This window comes from Stegodyphus dumicola, chromosome 10 (genome assembly GCF_044657685.1).
Source record: "Stegodyphus dumicola isolate Sdum_Otavi_A_Nest chromosome 10, ASM4465768v1".
NCBI classification, from domain to species: domain Eukaryota; kingdom Metazoa; phylum Arthropoda; class Arachnida; order Araneae; family Eresidae; genus Stegodyphus; species Stegodyphus dumicola.
Window position 1 is genome coordinate 118,328,076 of NC_140777.1, and position 13,645 is coordinate 118,341,720.

Consider the following 13,645-nt stretch of genomic DNA (forward strand, 5'->3'; position numbering starts at 1 on the left):
AGCACCAATGAATTGTTCCAGCATTGTACTAAGTATCTTATGTATTATGTACGTGTATGCATAGTGCATCTAATAATTATGTATCTTATGTAAATTATGCACCTAATATTTGTATATTTTATATATATAGTATTAACAAGTAGAAATATTACTGTATTCATGCGTCAGTATTTAACACTGTGTAACATGAAGCCGTTTCGCATAGTGTTAAACTAGAATCTTACTATAAAATTAACTGCATGCATGTCGTATGTTTGCATATTATTACTTTGAGAAGATGGATAAGTTAATCGAAGGAAAGGCAAACCGAAAATATATTATATAAATAAAAGCGACTCCAAAATAATACATATTTATTTAGCTTTAATTCATGTAGATGTATTACAAACAAGTGTTGTACCATGAATTATTGAAATCTTAGCCATAGAAAAAGAAAACTTTTTAAAAACATTAGAAAAATACGGAACGAAAAAGAATAAAGACAAATTTAAAGTCTGTAATAAGTTATTAAAACATATTTTCCAGGTATGGACCTATACATATTTTCCAGTATATCCTTCATCACATACATTTTATTGCCTATGAAATCAAAATTTAGAATGTATATGTTTGGAATATTTACTGCATATTACATGTTATGTAGGAGAAAAAAAATATATAATTTACCAATTGGTTCGTCTGCTAGGAGGCCTTCTAAAAGGATGTTCAACATAAAAAACTTCATAAATAAAAAACAGTTTACTATCCTTAGCGCTACTTCCTAAAGAACATGTAAATCGTGGGTCAACCTGCGGTAAGTTTCCTTCATCGAACTGAAGAAAGTTATAAAATTCTGCATTCTCTGCTGAAGCTTGAATAGATGCCACTTGACCTTGAGAGAATAGTATCCCTTTCTGAAAAGTAAACTCGACTTCTTTGGAGTCTGTGATTTTTAATATTTCTTTATACCGGAAATTGGTTGGTTTAACTACAACCGTGATTGTCAAAGTATCGATATGACTCCGCTTCGTTATAGGCTCTTGAAAAAGCAATTTCAGTCCAATAATCTGAAACTTTCCACTTTTGCATTTAATCTCTAAGTTACAGTTTAGACTAGATAAGAAGTTCTGCGAATAAAAAGGTCTCAGTGCAATTTCAAGTTTCTTCTTCCCAGATGGTATTTTTGTATCTAGAATTTTAAAATATATATATATATATATATATATAAATCAGTATAAATAATTTGTTATCTGAAAACTTCAAATTATAGTCTATTAGGTCGTTACGTATATTATTAACTAATAAACGTTTCACCATTAATTAAATAAAAAATAATATTTATAGTTTCTAACTATTAATTAGGGTTAAACAAAATATAAAACTAAAAAAAGGGGGTTCACTTTTCAAATGCTTTGATAATCCAAGTCAAGGCAGAGAATATAAAAATAATGAATGTGCGTCCCAACTTACACGTTCATTATTACAGCCTTGTATAATGAATAATATTATTATAATGCGGCCTAAGCTTGCTGGCAAACAGCAATATTGTAAAATTTTAATGTCGTTATACGGGCAAAGAGTATGTTAAGGCAATGCCGGCGTTTCATTACACTGCCGGTAGTAGATGTATTACATTTTTTCAAGCACAAAAGTAGAACTCGCTTTGTCAAGTAGAGAATTATAGAATGTTCTCCGGATGATCACCAAATTTCGGTCAATAAAACATTTTACAGAAGTATAGACATGAAAACCTAAAATATTAATTGATTCGGAAGGAATCAGAAGTTTACATTGCAAGGATTTATATTTATTTTAACTAACAATTTAAAGTTCAGACTTTAAATTGTTATTATTATAAGTTATATTAAATTGTTGCTATTATAATTTGATTATTATATGTTCTCCATTCTCCTAATTGTCAGTGCCAGAATAGGTAAATGTTGTAGCGCGAGGGAAGGAATGCAAATTTCTACTTTTTACTGCAGGAAGTATTTAAAAGCCGAGTTTCGGTAGATGGAAAAAGAGTTAGGCTCTAGCCGCGCCTCTACCGTAGGTGCGTTTTGTTTATTGCTGGTCCAAGTGGCTTAAATTGCATTTATTTGCTGCCACTAGTTTCAAAGGGGGCTTAAGTTACGGGATCTCGCTGAGCCCTGTAGTCTAGTTCTATCGTTTGTTAATATCTTCAAGTTTTTAGTTTAGTTAACTGATTTTCAGTTACCCACCCAAGCAGAGGCGAAGTTTGTTAACGTCGAGTTGACGCATTGTAACTTTTCAAAGATTTAATAAAGGGTACTTTAAGCCTCCTCTTGTGTAGTTTCCTGCTATTCTAGTTTCAGCAGAAGTTCATCAATTGGACTCTACAACACTATTTCAGAATGAAACATGTGAACCAGAATCAATTTTTCAGAATATTTTAAAATTTCCATTTGTAAAAGATGCCACTAAAAAAGTGTTGTTAAGATGCATAGCTTGCTATTTTTTTCTCTAATTTCTGATTCCTTATGACTCATGATGAAAGTTTACAGCTGTTGATTCAAGGTTTTAGGTTAATTATTTTACTACCACTTAGCGATATAATTCCTGTTTCCTTACTTACCAAATGGACCGACGAAAGGCACTGGTGGTTTCACATATGAACAACGGTTAGTTCCTTTGTTACACCAAGATGGAAGCTTATCTATACCTTTACCAGGATTACTAAGATACATCATGATTTGCAAAGCTTCATGTGATGTAAATATGTCTGGATACTGGTTCAATAAGTTGCTGAAATCTTTGGCTTCCAATATCAGGAACCTAAGACACTTGAGCACTGGTTCAATGGCAGCTCTTCTGCTGCTTGTATTTTGATGTTCTGCCCACTTGAAGGCAGCAATAATGAGTTCGATTTCAGATGCCAAATTGAGGCTTTGTAATTTACAAATGGTTCGAACTGTAGATAAAGGAGACTTCATGAAATCTTCTGTTCTGAAAAGAGCAAAATAAGCGGTTCTCAAAAATGCTTTAAAAAACGCGAATAATTATTTTCTAATAAAAATGCCTTTTAAAAACTTTATTTGATTATTTAAGTGACATCCGGCGAAAAAATCAGGTTCGAAAATGTCGCGAGAGAAAAAAGAAAACATGGAGAAAACTTCTCAGTTCTAAAACTTCGTAGTATAAAATAATGCGATTCTAAACTTAGCAATTTTAAAAAAATCGTTGTACAAAATATCGTGGTAAAAACTAAAGTACCTATAAATCATCGTACTTCATATTTTTATATTAGCTATATTAATAGCTTTATATTATTATTTTCCAACTATACTAATATTTAATATTTTTGTATACTGTATATTTAATTTGCATTTGCAAATTTTTGCTGAAAACGCAAGAAGTAAATTTTAAACATTCAGAACCTCGAAAAACTGAGGAAGCATCTTCCTCATTCTAATTTTTTTTTTTTAGGCTATTTCATGAAAATCTATTAGTATATCCTTATAAAATACTTTAATTAAATAAAAATCTTTATGGCGTCATTTTATTTTGAGACAGGAGGCATGAAAAATGAGCAATCCCCTCGCCGGGACACGAACCTGGACGTTATACCGCGAAGGCATGCAAAAAGGAGAGAGACAATACCTTATATATATCCCCCCTTTCAAAGAACGACTGGATATTAGGGTATAGAGTCATTAGGTTTATTTTGGGAAGCAGGAAAGATGAAAAATAGCAACCACCTTCGCCGGAATCGAACCACGGACCTCTGGATACCCGCCCAGCGTGCAGACCACTACACCACGAAGGCACGCTAGGAAAGTGGGAGAAATACCTTATACACTCCCCTTTTTAAAGGGCGACTGGGTTTTTTAGGGAACCCAATCACCAAATCCTGGGTGTGGAGAATCCTCATCCAAAACCCTTTTACTTCGGGCGCCACTGTAGAGTCATTAAGTTTATTTTTGGAAGCAGAAAAGATGAAAAATAGCAACCGCCTTCGCCGGCAATCGAACTACGGACCTCTGGATACCGGCTCAGCGTGCAGATCACTATACCACGAAGGCACGCTAGGAAAGTGGGAGAAATACCTTATAAGGGAACCCAATCGCTAAATCCGGATGCTGATGAATTACTGTTCACCACCTTTTAGTTCGGGCGCCACTTGAGGAGTCAATAGGTTATTTTGAAGCAGAAGACACGAAAAATGAGCAATGCTCTGGCCGGGACTCGAACCTGGACCTCTCGAATAGGGGCCGAGTTTGCTACCGTTACACCACGAAAGCATGCTGAAAGGAGGGAGAAAACACCTAGTAAACAACGTTAAGTTTAAAATTCTATTTTATGCTAATATTAAAAGAGTAAAAATATTACTCACTTCTTGTGCTCAGAAATAATTGCGCGAAATTTCATTTAAAAAGTTTATAGTCAGAAAATACATGTCTGCTATGTTATAAGCATGCGATAATTTGTTAGATGCTTTACCTTTTACTACGACATTTTGCACAACGGTATTTTAAAACAGCAAAGTTTTTGCATAGCTTTATTTCCGACCACCGTGTTTTAGAACCGCAATATTTTCTCTTTGCTTTCATTTTCTGTCGCTACGTTTTCGGCAGTGATATTTCTCCCCTCCCTTGTTTGGCTTTTCTCAGCGACGTTTTCGTCCGATGTATTTTCACAATTCATGTTAAGAATTAATAGCATTTACCGTTTTTAATTACTACAGATGATTCGTGCATCCACTTCTAAAGCAAATACTATGCTCAAACGATATACAGTATTTATACTACGGTGTATACAATCTCTGAGGAGATGGACAAAAAAAGAACATATGCAATATAATATACAATCAGATGCGTTGGATATTACTATTAGTAACCGTCTTCAGTTTTATCAACGTATTACGCAAAAATAATACATTATTTGTATATTGTACCGTACTATTGATGCCTTCGACGTCGATATTACAGAACAAGAGAATGTCACGACAATATCGGTTGCGGACACTTAGCCAACATCCACTTACCCGAGGAGACACTAAGCCGACAGCAGTTAGTCGACAGGACATTTAACCGACACGTACATTTAGCGTTCATGTCATTTAGCAGACACGGACCAACAGAACATTTAGTCGACAAGACACTTTGCCGACAAGGACATTTAGCCGACAGGACATTTAACAGACAAAGACACTTAGACATATTTATCTGGAAAAAAAATCTGTTTCCAAGGTACCTAAAGAAGAGCTTAATAAGTAAGTATGGAGTTCTGACCTAATTTAATGTTCAAGAAACTATGGATTTTAAAATTGGACACAAAAGCAACCTTATTTTAGCGTAGGTTTTGAAATCAATTTCGAGAGTAATGAGATATAGGTCTCTATATTTTAGAAGTGGCAAAGAAAATTTCAGAAGTACGAAGAGTAAAACAATTTTAGATGGAATAAAAGCGAAATTTTTTTTCTTTTAAAATCTAACAGATATATTTTAAAAATCTGAATGCTGATTTTATATTACGCCCAAAGGGGCGTTTTTTTTAAGTGTTGCCATTGCTCGCTTTGAAATCGTTGAGTTTCTGAATCAAAAACTCATAAATGCTTTACAAAATATGAAATACACAATAAAACAAATTCAAAACTTGAGCTTCCAGATTCCCATATTCGGGTGGAGACGCGAGTTATTCAAAATCTGATGGCTGTATTTACCGTTGTTTTATCACAATGCGAGAAATATATATAAAATCACGTAGATCTTTCATTATTTAATTTCTTTAAATATAATACAGGGCGATAATATTTGGTAGCAACAATTTTGAAAAGTGGCTCAGACTTTTAAAGTTTTCGACTCAAAATGCCACAACGAAATTAATAGCACTTCTGGGCTAAGGGCTCTTTGGGATAAAAAGTGTGAGGAACAAAGAGAAAACAAATGTAACTTAAAATTGGATTCCTTTGATAGAAGAAAAATTTGTGTTTAATAAATTTTTTTCTTCTTTAGTAATCAGCATTAATTTTAAAGCGCTTTTTAAATTCAAATACCTTAGCTTTTCCACGCTTCATTATTACTTTCCATGACAGATATCACGTTACATTTATTTTCGCTTTGCTCCAATCACTTCTTTTTATATAAAATTGTTTCACTCTTCCGACTGCTGAAATTTTCTATCCCACTTCTAAAATATAGATACAGGGCGAAGAGCGGTAAAGTCGCTGAACACTCGTAGTCCGGTCCGGTGTTCGAATCCTGGCGCACGGCTGGCTGCATGTGCGCTTTCGTGGCTTTTCCCATGCATAACGTGTATATGAGCCAATTTCCCCTAAAATGTACTCCACAAAGCATCCTTTCCTTTAGGCAAATAGCCCTCGAGTACTTTGTCAAAATCAAATAAAACAAACCAAAATATAAAGACTTATGTCTGATTACTCTCGAACCTGATTTCAAAGCCAAAATAAGGTTGCTTTTCTGTTTAATTTTAAAATCCACAGCTTCCTTAACATTCATGTGAAAAGTATGCTACTTATTCAAAAACCTTCTCGTTGGGTACCCTGGAAACAGATTTTTTTACTTCCTTGTTTCATATAAAAACGGACAAATTTTACTGAAAATCTGTTCCATGTTTTCTCCTCTCATGTACGTGTTGTCAATTACACCTGCAGTAGGCTAACACGTTTTGTCGGCTAAGTGTCCCGAGGGCTTAATATGCTGGTTAAATGTATTGTCGGCTAAATGTCTATGTCAGTTAAATGTCTTGTCAGGTGCATGTCCGTGTCCGCTAACTGTCCAGTTGTCTAAATGTCCATATCGGTTATATGTACTGAATGTCCGTGTCGGCTAACTGTCCTGTCGGCTGAATCTCCGTGTCGCTAAGTGTCCTATCGCTTACTTAAACATCCGTGCCGGTTAAATGTGTGTGCCGGCCAAATGTCCTGTTGGCTAAGTGTTTCGTCGGCTAAATGGTTTTCGGTTAAGTGCGATGATGTATGTGCTACGTTGTAAGACAGTTCAAAAATTATGTCACTAACTTTATGTAAATTATATCTAACATCACGTCACATCAAATATATCCAGAACCCACCTTGGATTAATGGATTAGAGCAGGGGTCGCCAAAGTGGTCTATATAGACCCCTAGGGGTCTATTTAACAACAGTAGGGGTCTATCCGACCCAAGGGGTCGAATGGGGGTCTATTGGGACTCGAAGGGAAAACAGTTCTTAATACGCAAATCACACATATCTAACTGCGTACGTAAAAATTTTAAATATTTTTATAATTGACTTAATATTATATTCTTTATAGAAAATAAAATAATAAATCCGAAAACAATCTGCCCCTTTTATCCTATGTATACCGTGACGTTTTCGTATGTATACCGTGACGTCACAACTTGACTTGTGACCAGTTTGTAATTTGCACGACTCATAGTATGTAGCCAGCAGAAGAGCGATTGAGGCTTATCCGTGTCTCTTGCTGGCGAACCCATCAATCAATTAGGAGCCTTTGGCGCAGACTTCGCGAGCGACGACACTGCTGTTGGCTTTCTATGCATTAAGCGCGAAGGGAATCTTCAGTACTCCGTTTTCTTTCTTCATATGTGTGTGGTTTTAGTTCTTTTAGTTTTTTTTCTTTTTTATACGGCAGTTACGCATCGTGTCGTTGGTTCGCCCTTTGTCTCCATCCCAAACCATACGAGCCTTGCATATGTGCACTTGTCCAATTCTACACTGGATGCTACAAACGCAAATATCATATGCATTTTCAGCTATCTTTGTGAACTGTGAACAGTATTAAATGCTTGTAGTGTCATTATTACTACTATTATATCTACCATTGGATAATGAGTTATTATTTCTATAAAACTATTCGTTTAGTTTTGATATCAATTTTAATTATTGTTACTTGTGAAAAGGTAAGCTTTAATAATGTGGATTAGTATAATATACCAACTTAATTTTAACTTATTCAGAAGACAAACAACAAAAATCAGCGTTATATTTACAAAATTTCCACAGGACTAGTTTCACCAACAGATGGCGCCACTTGCTTACTCTTGTTCAGGCTTTCTTATCTTATCTAATCATTTTTTCCTATCTTGTTCATTTGCGGTTTTGCAGCTGAGGATGGTGGTTCGGTAAAACCATCGAAACTAGTCCTGTGGAAATTTTGTAAATATAACGCTGATTTTTGTTGTTTGTCTTCTGAATTAGTATTTATTCGGCGTGTTATTGTGTCTTAATTAATTTTAACTTATTTACAGAACCCTAATTTAAAAATGGCAGCTTCAGTATCTAAAAAGAAATGTCGGTATTATTCATTGGATTACTTAAAATTTGGATTTATTTGTTCACCGACAAATGAAACTATTCCTATGTGTCTTATATGCGAAAAAACTTTTCGAAATGAATACATGAAACCGTCAAAAATGAAAGATCGTCTTGAAAGTCTTCATTCAGATAAAAAAAAATGAAGAATTAGAATTTTTCAAAAAACTCAAAGAAAAATTCACATGTCGACCAACTCTAAAAAGTTTTATGAAACAGTCTACTGAAACTGAAAATGAAGGAGGATTTATTGCTTCGTACAAGATTTCGCTTAATATAGCAAAGAGGGGAAAACCCCACACAATCGCAGAAGAAATTGCAGTACCTGCAATTAAAGACGTCATTGAGAATGTGATGAAAAAAGACTCTACTAATGTTTTAAAGTCTTTGCCATTAAGTGCAAATTCTGTAAAACGGCGTATTGACGAAATGGCCGAAGAAATAGAAAACGCAGTAGTTTCGGAGCTAAAAAATTGCAAGTTCTCTATACAACTTGATGAATCTGTTTTTGGCGTTTCTGCTATTCTTATGGCGTATGTTAGATATTTCAGTAAAATTAAAGGAGAAGTCATTGATGAATTTTTATTTGCTAAATATCTTGAAACCGATGGGAAGGGAGTGACAATTTTTAAATGTTTACAAGAATATTTAAATAAATATGACATTCCGCTTGAAAATATAATAGCAGTAGCCACAGATGGCGCACCTCCTATGGTAGGGCGTTACCGAGGTTTTGCTACATGCCTCTAAGAAAAAGTGCCCGGTATTCGTACTATTCATTGTGTGTTGCATAGACACAACTTAGTAGCAAAATATCTGAGTTCAGAGTTACATGAAGCTTTACAGTTTTGTATTAAATCTATTAATCAAATTAAAGCTCAACCTCTTAAATCAAGATTATTTGCCAAACTTTGTGAAGAAAACAGTGAGTTATTTAACCAATTACTTCTGCACACCGAGGTTAGATGGTTGTCTAGAGGTGTATGCTTGCAACGGCTCGTCAATTTATTTGACTCCACGACAGAATTTCTGAACGAAATAAATCCTGTTCTAAGCAATGAACTCCAAAACAATAAGAACCATATTTTTTATTTAGCAGACTTATTTGGAAAATTTAATGACGTTCAAACAAAACTGCAAGGAAAAGATGTAACAATTATCCAAGCTCGGACAATACTGTTAGGCTTCCAAGTAAAATTAAATTTATTTAGATCTTCATTGCTACGTAAGGATTATAAGTATTTTTCAAATCTGCAACAATTAAAATAAAAGAAGAAGACTTGGAAATATATACAAATCATCTTCAAAAATTAAGCGACGATTTTAAACTGCGCTTTGTTGATTTGGAAAACATCGACATCCCTGATTGGATTATTGCGCCATTTTCGGCGCAAATTGATAACGTCGACATCAACATACAAGACGAGCTTGCTGAACTATTGTCCGATCTTGAAGCAAAACCGCTTAATAAAAATTTGACAATACATAAATTTTGGACTAATATAAATATAAAGCAAAAATATATGAAACTTTACGAAATGGCTCAGCCATTTATGCTGGCGTTTCCAAGTTCGTATATGGTTGAAGCCGGTTTCAGTCACGTTAATTCAATTTTAACTAAAAACAGAAATAAATTAAATGTGGAGCTTCGAGGGGATTTACGGTTAAAATTGACTAATTTCGAACCCAATATAGCGAACGTTGCCAAGAAACACCAGGCACACTCATCTCATTAAGAAGTAAAAAATCTGTAGCTACTTTACTTACTGTTTCTGATTTATTAAATATTTAGACTAATATATAGTTTTATTTTAATTACCTGAAAATTACCTTTGTGGGGGTCTATGGAGATTTCGAAAAATTATATAGGGGGGTGATGATCAAAAACGTTTGGCGACCCCTGGATTAGAGCATCGCGCGCATCCTAATGCATTCAGTATTGCGGTGAAATATAAGTGATTCGTCACAAGGTAAGAAGCATTTACAAGGTAAGAAGCGTCACAAGGTAAGAAGAGTTTATTTTATTGGAAATTAAAGTTTAAGCATGATAAAAATGGATGAAGCAGAACTCGCGAAACTTAAGAAAAACGGAAAGTTATTCGTACAGCCATAACTAAAGTAACAGATTCCGCTGAATCTTTAATTCCTTCTTGTAAAGTTCAAGGTACAGAATAAAAATTAATAATTTTTAAATAAAGGTAGTTTCTTTGATAGTATTAGATGAAAAAATAAAAAAGCTGTACTGATGATAAATGACATTGAAACTCAAATCAAGAGTGCCCTGGAATACGAAGAAAAAATTCGAAAGTGGAATTTCAGAGGCATAAAATTATTAAAAGAAAATAGTTACAATTCACTAGATTCTAATGGTTCTCCTCATGCCCCTAATGGAAAACGAAACTTTTTCCAAGCTCATATTTTTTTCAATGTCAACTCAACTATTGGTGCTAGTTATATCAGTAATGTAAACAAAATTGCTTGTTTACTTTGGGGAAGTGAGATCATGTTTCAGAAAAATATGTTATGTCGCCGAATATTAATGGATCTGTTATTTCTGGTGTTATTAACAGAAGCTGTGAATACAATGTTGCCAAAAATTATGATTGATAAATTTTATGAAAATGCTGAAGTGTGGCAGCATTTTATAATACTTTCTTTTGATATGGCAGTAAATCAAAATGAAAAGTTACCTAAAGTTGATAAGTTCAATTATTTGCTTAAGTTTTAGGTGGTGCAACTTTAAAAACTGTTAAAGGATTTTCATTATCCCCAAAGAATTATGATGAAGCGCTTAAAATTTTCAATTAAGGATTTGGTCGGAATGATCTTCTTATTAATTCATACATACATTAAACTGTTAAATTTACGGCTATCTCGATGGAGTGCGATTGATAACCCCTTCGGCCGAATGGATGGCATGAGCAAGTTAGGGAAATCGTGAGCGGACGCGTTAATGAACCAAAGCGTTGTTTTAGTAGGTTGAATGTCTGCTTGGAACTTTTAACTTTATATGTATATAGCAGAAAATGAAAGTATTTATTATTTAATATATTTTTGTACCATAAGTTTTTGTAAAGAGACTATGAAGGGAATTATGTTTTTTTAATTGTAATATAAAGTGCATAGTTTGTAGAAAATAAGAAATAAATTAAATTCCCAATGCATGAAAATTGAGATATTATTAAACCTTATGTTACTAAGAATCCTTTTCTCCACCCCCTCCCCCGAATGGTAAATAAAAACACAGCTTGATATTACCTGTTTTGTTAAAAAATAAATTGCATTACAAGAAATCTTACTTTAATTAAATAATAATTTAATTTATAAAATTAATTAGGTCTATTTTTGCCGGATTTAGGCCCGTGAATTACATTTCCATGAAAACGTTTTTCAGCATGTTTCTGAGAAATACGATGAAAAAAAGGAAGAAAGTAGAAGTTCTATTAAAACAAGTACGCTTGAAAGAAAATGCTGTTACCTCAATTTTCAATGCTTGCCCCAAATATTTGTCTTCAACAAAATTATTTCGTAAAGAAAGAAGAGAAAATGAGCAACTCTTTTTATTTAATGTTAATTTACATGAAAAGCCAACAATTTGAATGTAATAAAAATAAGCACATGTTTAGAATGTTATTAAAGTACTTTGTAAAATTACTTAATTAGGCTCTACTTAATTACTCCTACTTAATTAGGCTCTACTACGTGCTCTCTGGTAAGGAGGATTGGAAACCTCGGCTAATACCTTGCTATTTAGTAAAAATACGAAAGACCTGTAATACAATCTGTGTATATATGTGTACATAGAATTAATTTCTTTAATGGAAATTTTTGTGCCTATAAATCTGCCCTGCTAAAATTTAAAAGCCTCTAATATCCTTAAAAATATTTCTACACATCCTTCCAATATACTTTTTATGCAGTAAAGTGACTTGAACAAGGGAGATTCTAACTTTTCATTAATGTTACTTATTAAAAGCCAACCATTACTTTAATGCATTATTTTAACTGTAAACAAACAATATAAGAGCATAAAAAATTAATAATATATAATGTATTTTGTTCATATGAATATGTTTCCAATGTAGGAACGATCTGTTTTACTTTAACACTGAAACCTATGACGTTTGTATAACATAATTGTTTTTAATTATTAAATGTGATACGTTGTATAAGTGATGAGGTTATGAAAGTTACAGTTTTTTCTAATAATATTTAATATAGAAATACTTTACTTTAAAGCACTTTTTAATGCATTCTGCGCATTCGTTTCACGCGTAATTCTTGTATAAACATCTTTATTTTGGTAATACAGTAAAAACTCTAAACACAAAATTTATGAACTTACTTTTGAGTACAAATAAAGTAAAATTAAATAAGAAAGATAGTACATGAAGCTTTAAAACAAATAAAACAAAATTAAACAAGATCTGATATATTTTTTTAAAACTTTTTACGAGAATTTTCAGGCAGTGGTTTTTTAAATTATTATAACATTACAAGACGATCATTTATTTGATCATATGATCATTAATTATTAACATCGTAAGATGATTATTTACTTTAATAACTCCTAAAATTCGGAACATAAACTTTTCTCAGTATAATGAAAATAAATAAATAAAATCTGGAAGCACTCAGATTTTATGTTACGCTCAAAGGGACGTTTTATAACGCTTTGTGTGTTACCTCTATTTATTCAATATCATGTTCTTCGCACGTAAACCACACAAAATTCAATTCAACAGCAGTATCACAAAATATTTGAAAACTGCATATCTTCAGAATTTCTTATTTATTATTTTTATCTGGAGATAAAAATGTTATTTTCCGTACAGGGTTGCCATTGCTCGCTTTGAACTCGTTGAGTTTCTTAATCAAAAATTCGTTAAAGTTTTACAAAATATGAAATGGATTAAAACAAATTCGAAATTCGGCTGTTTGGGTACAGAATTACATTATTCAAAATTTGATGGCTCTAGATACCATCATTTTTTCACAGTGCGAGAAACATACAAGTATTCATGCAGATTATTCATTATTAAATTTCTTTTAATATAATACAAGGCGATAATATTTGGTGGCAACAATTTGCAAAGTGAAACGGACGTTTATAATGAAACAGCGCAAAATGCCGTTTCGAAACTAATAGCCTTTTTGGGCTACCGCCCCTTGGGCTAATAAATTAAATTCACAGTAAATAAAAAAATCTTATGCAGAACTAGAATCAAATTTTTAAAAAATAATAATAATCTCTAAAAAATGTTAGCACAACCAATTATTACAGTTTACAATTTTGACATTAGAATTAAATGTAATAAAATTATTAAGGTGTTAAAAGTGTTTATCACTATGATGTATTGTGAAATATA

At 32.9% G+C, this 13,645-nt stretch overlaps 1 protein-coding gene across 5 annotated transcripts in view; it reads right to left on the reverse strand.

Annotated features, from left to right (window-relative positions):
• Window positions 1–336: 336 nt before the first annotated feature.
• The window catches only part of LOC118204323 (BTB/POZ domain-containing protein 6-like), a 60,273-nt gene continuing 46,964 nt past the window's right edge, over window positions 337–13,645 (reverse strand). For 3 of the 5 annotated variants that reach the window (XM_085825437.1, XM_085825439.1, XM_085825440.1), the window contains exons 5-6: window positions 2,576–2,946; window positions 337–1,168 (exon numbers count right to left, since the gene is read on the reverse strand). In XM_085825437.1, coding sequence (XP_085681563.1) covers window positions 663–1,168; window positions 2,576–2,946 — 877 coding nt within the window. In that variant the 3' untranslated portion in view covers window positions 337–662. The remainder of the gene's footprint in view (window positions 1,169–2,575; window positions 2,947–13,645) is intronic. The other 2 variants (XM_085825441.1, XM_085825438.1) reach the window with 2 other exon arrangements.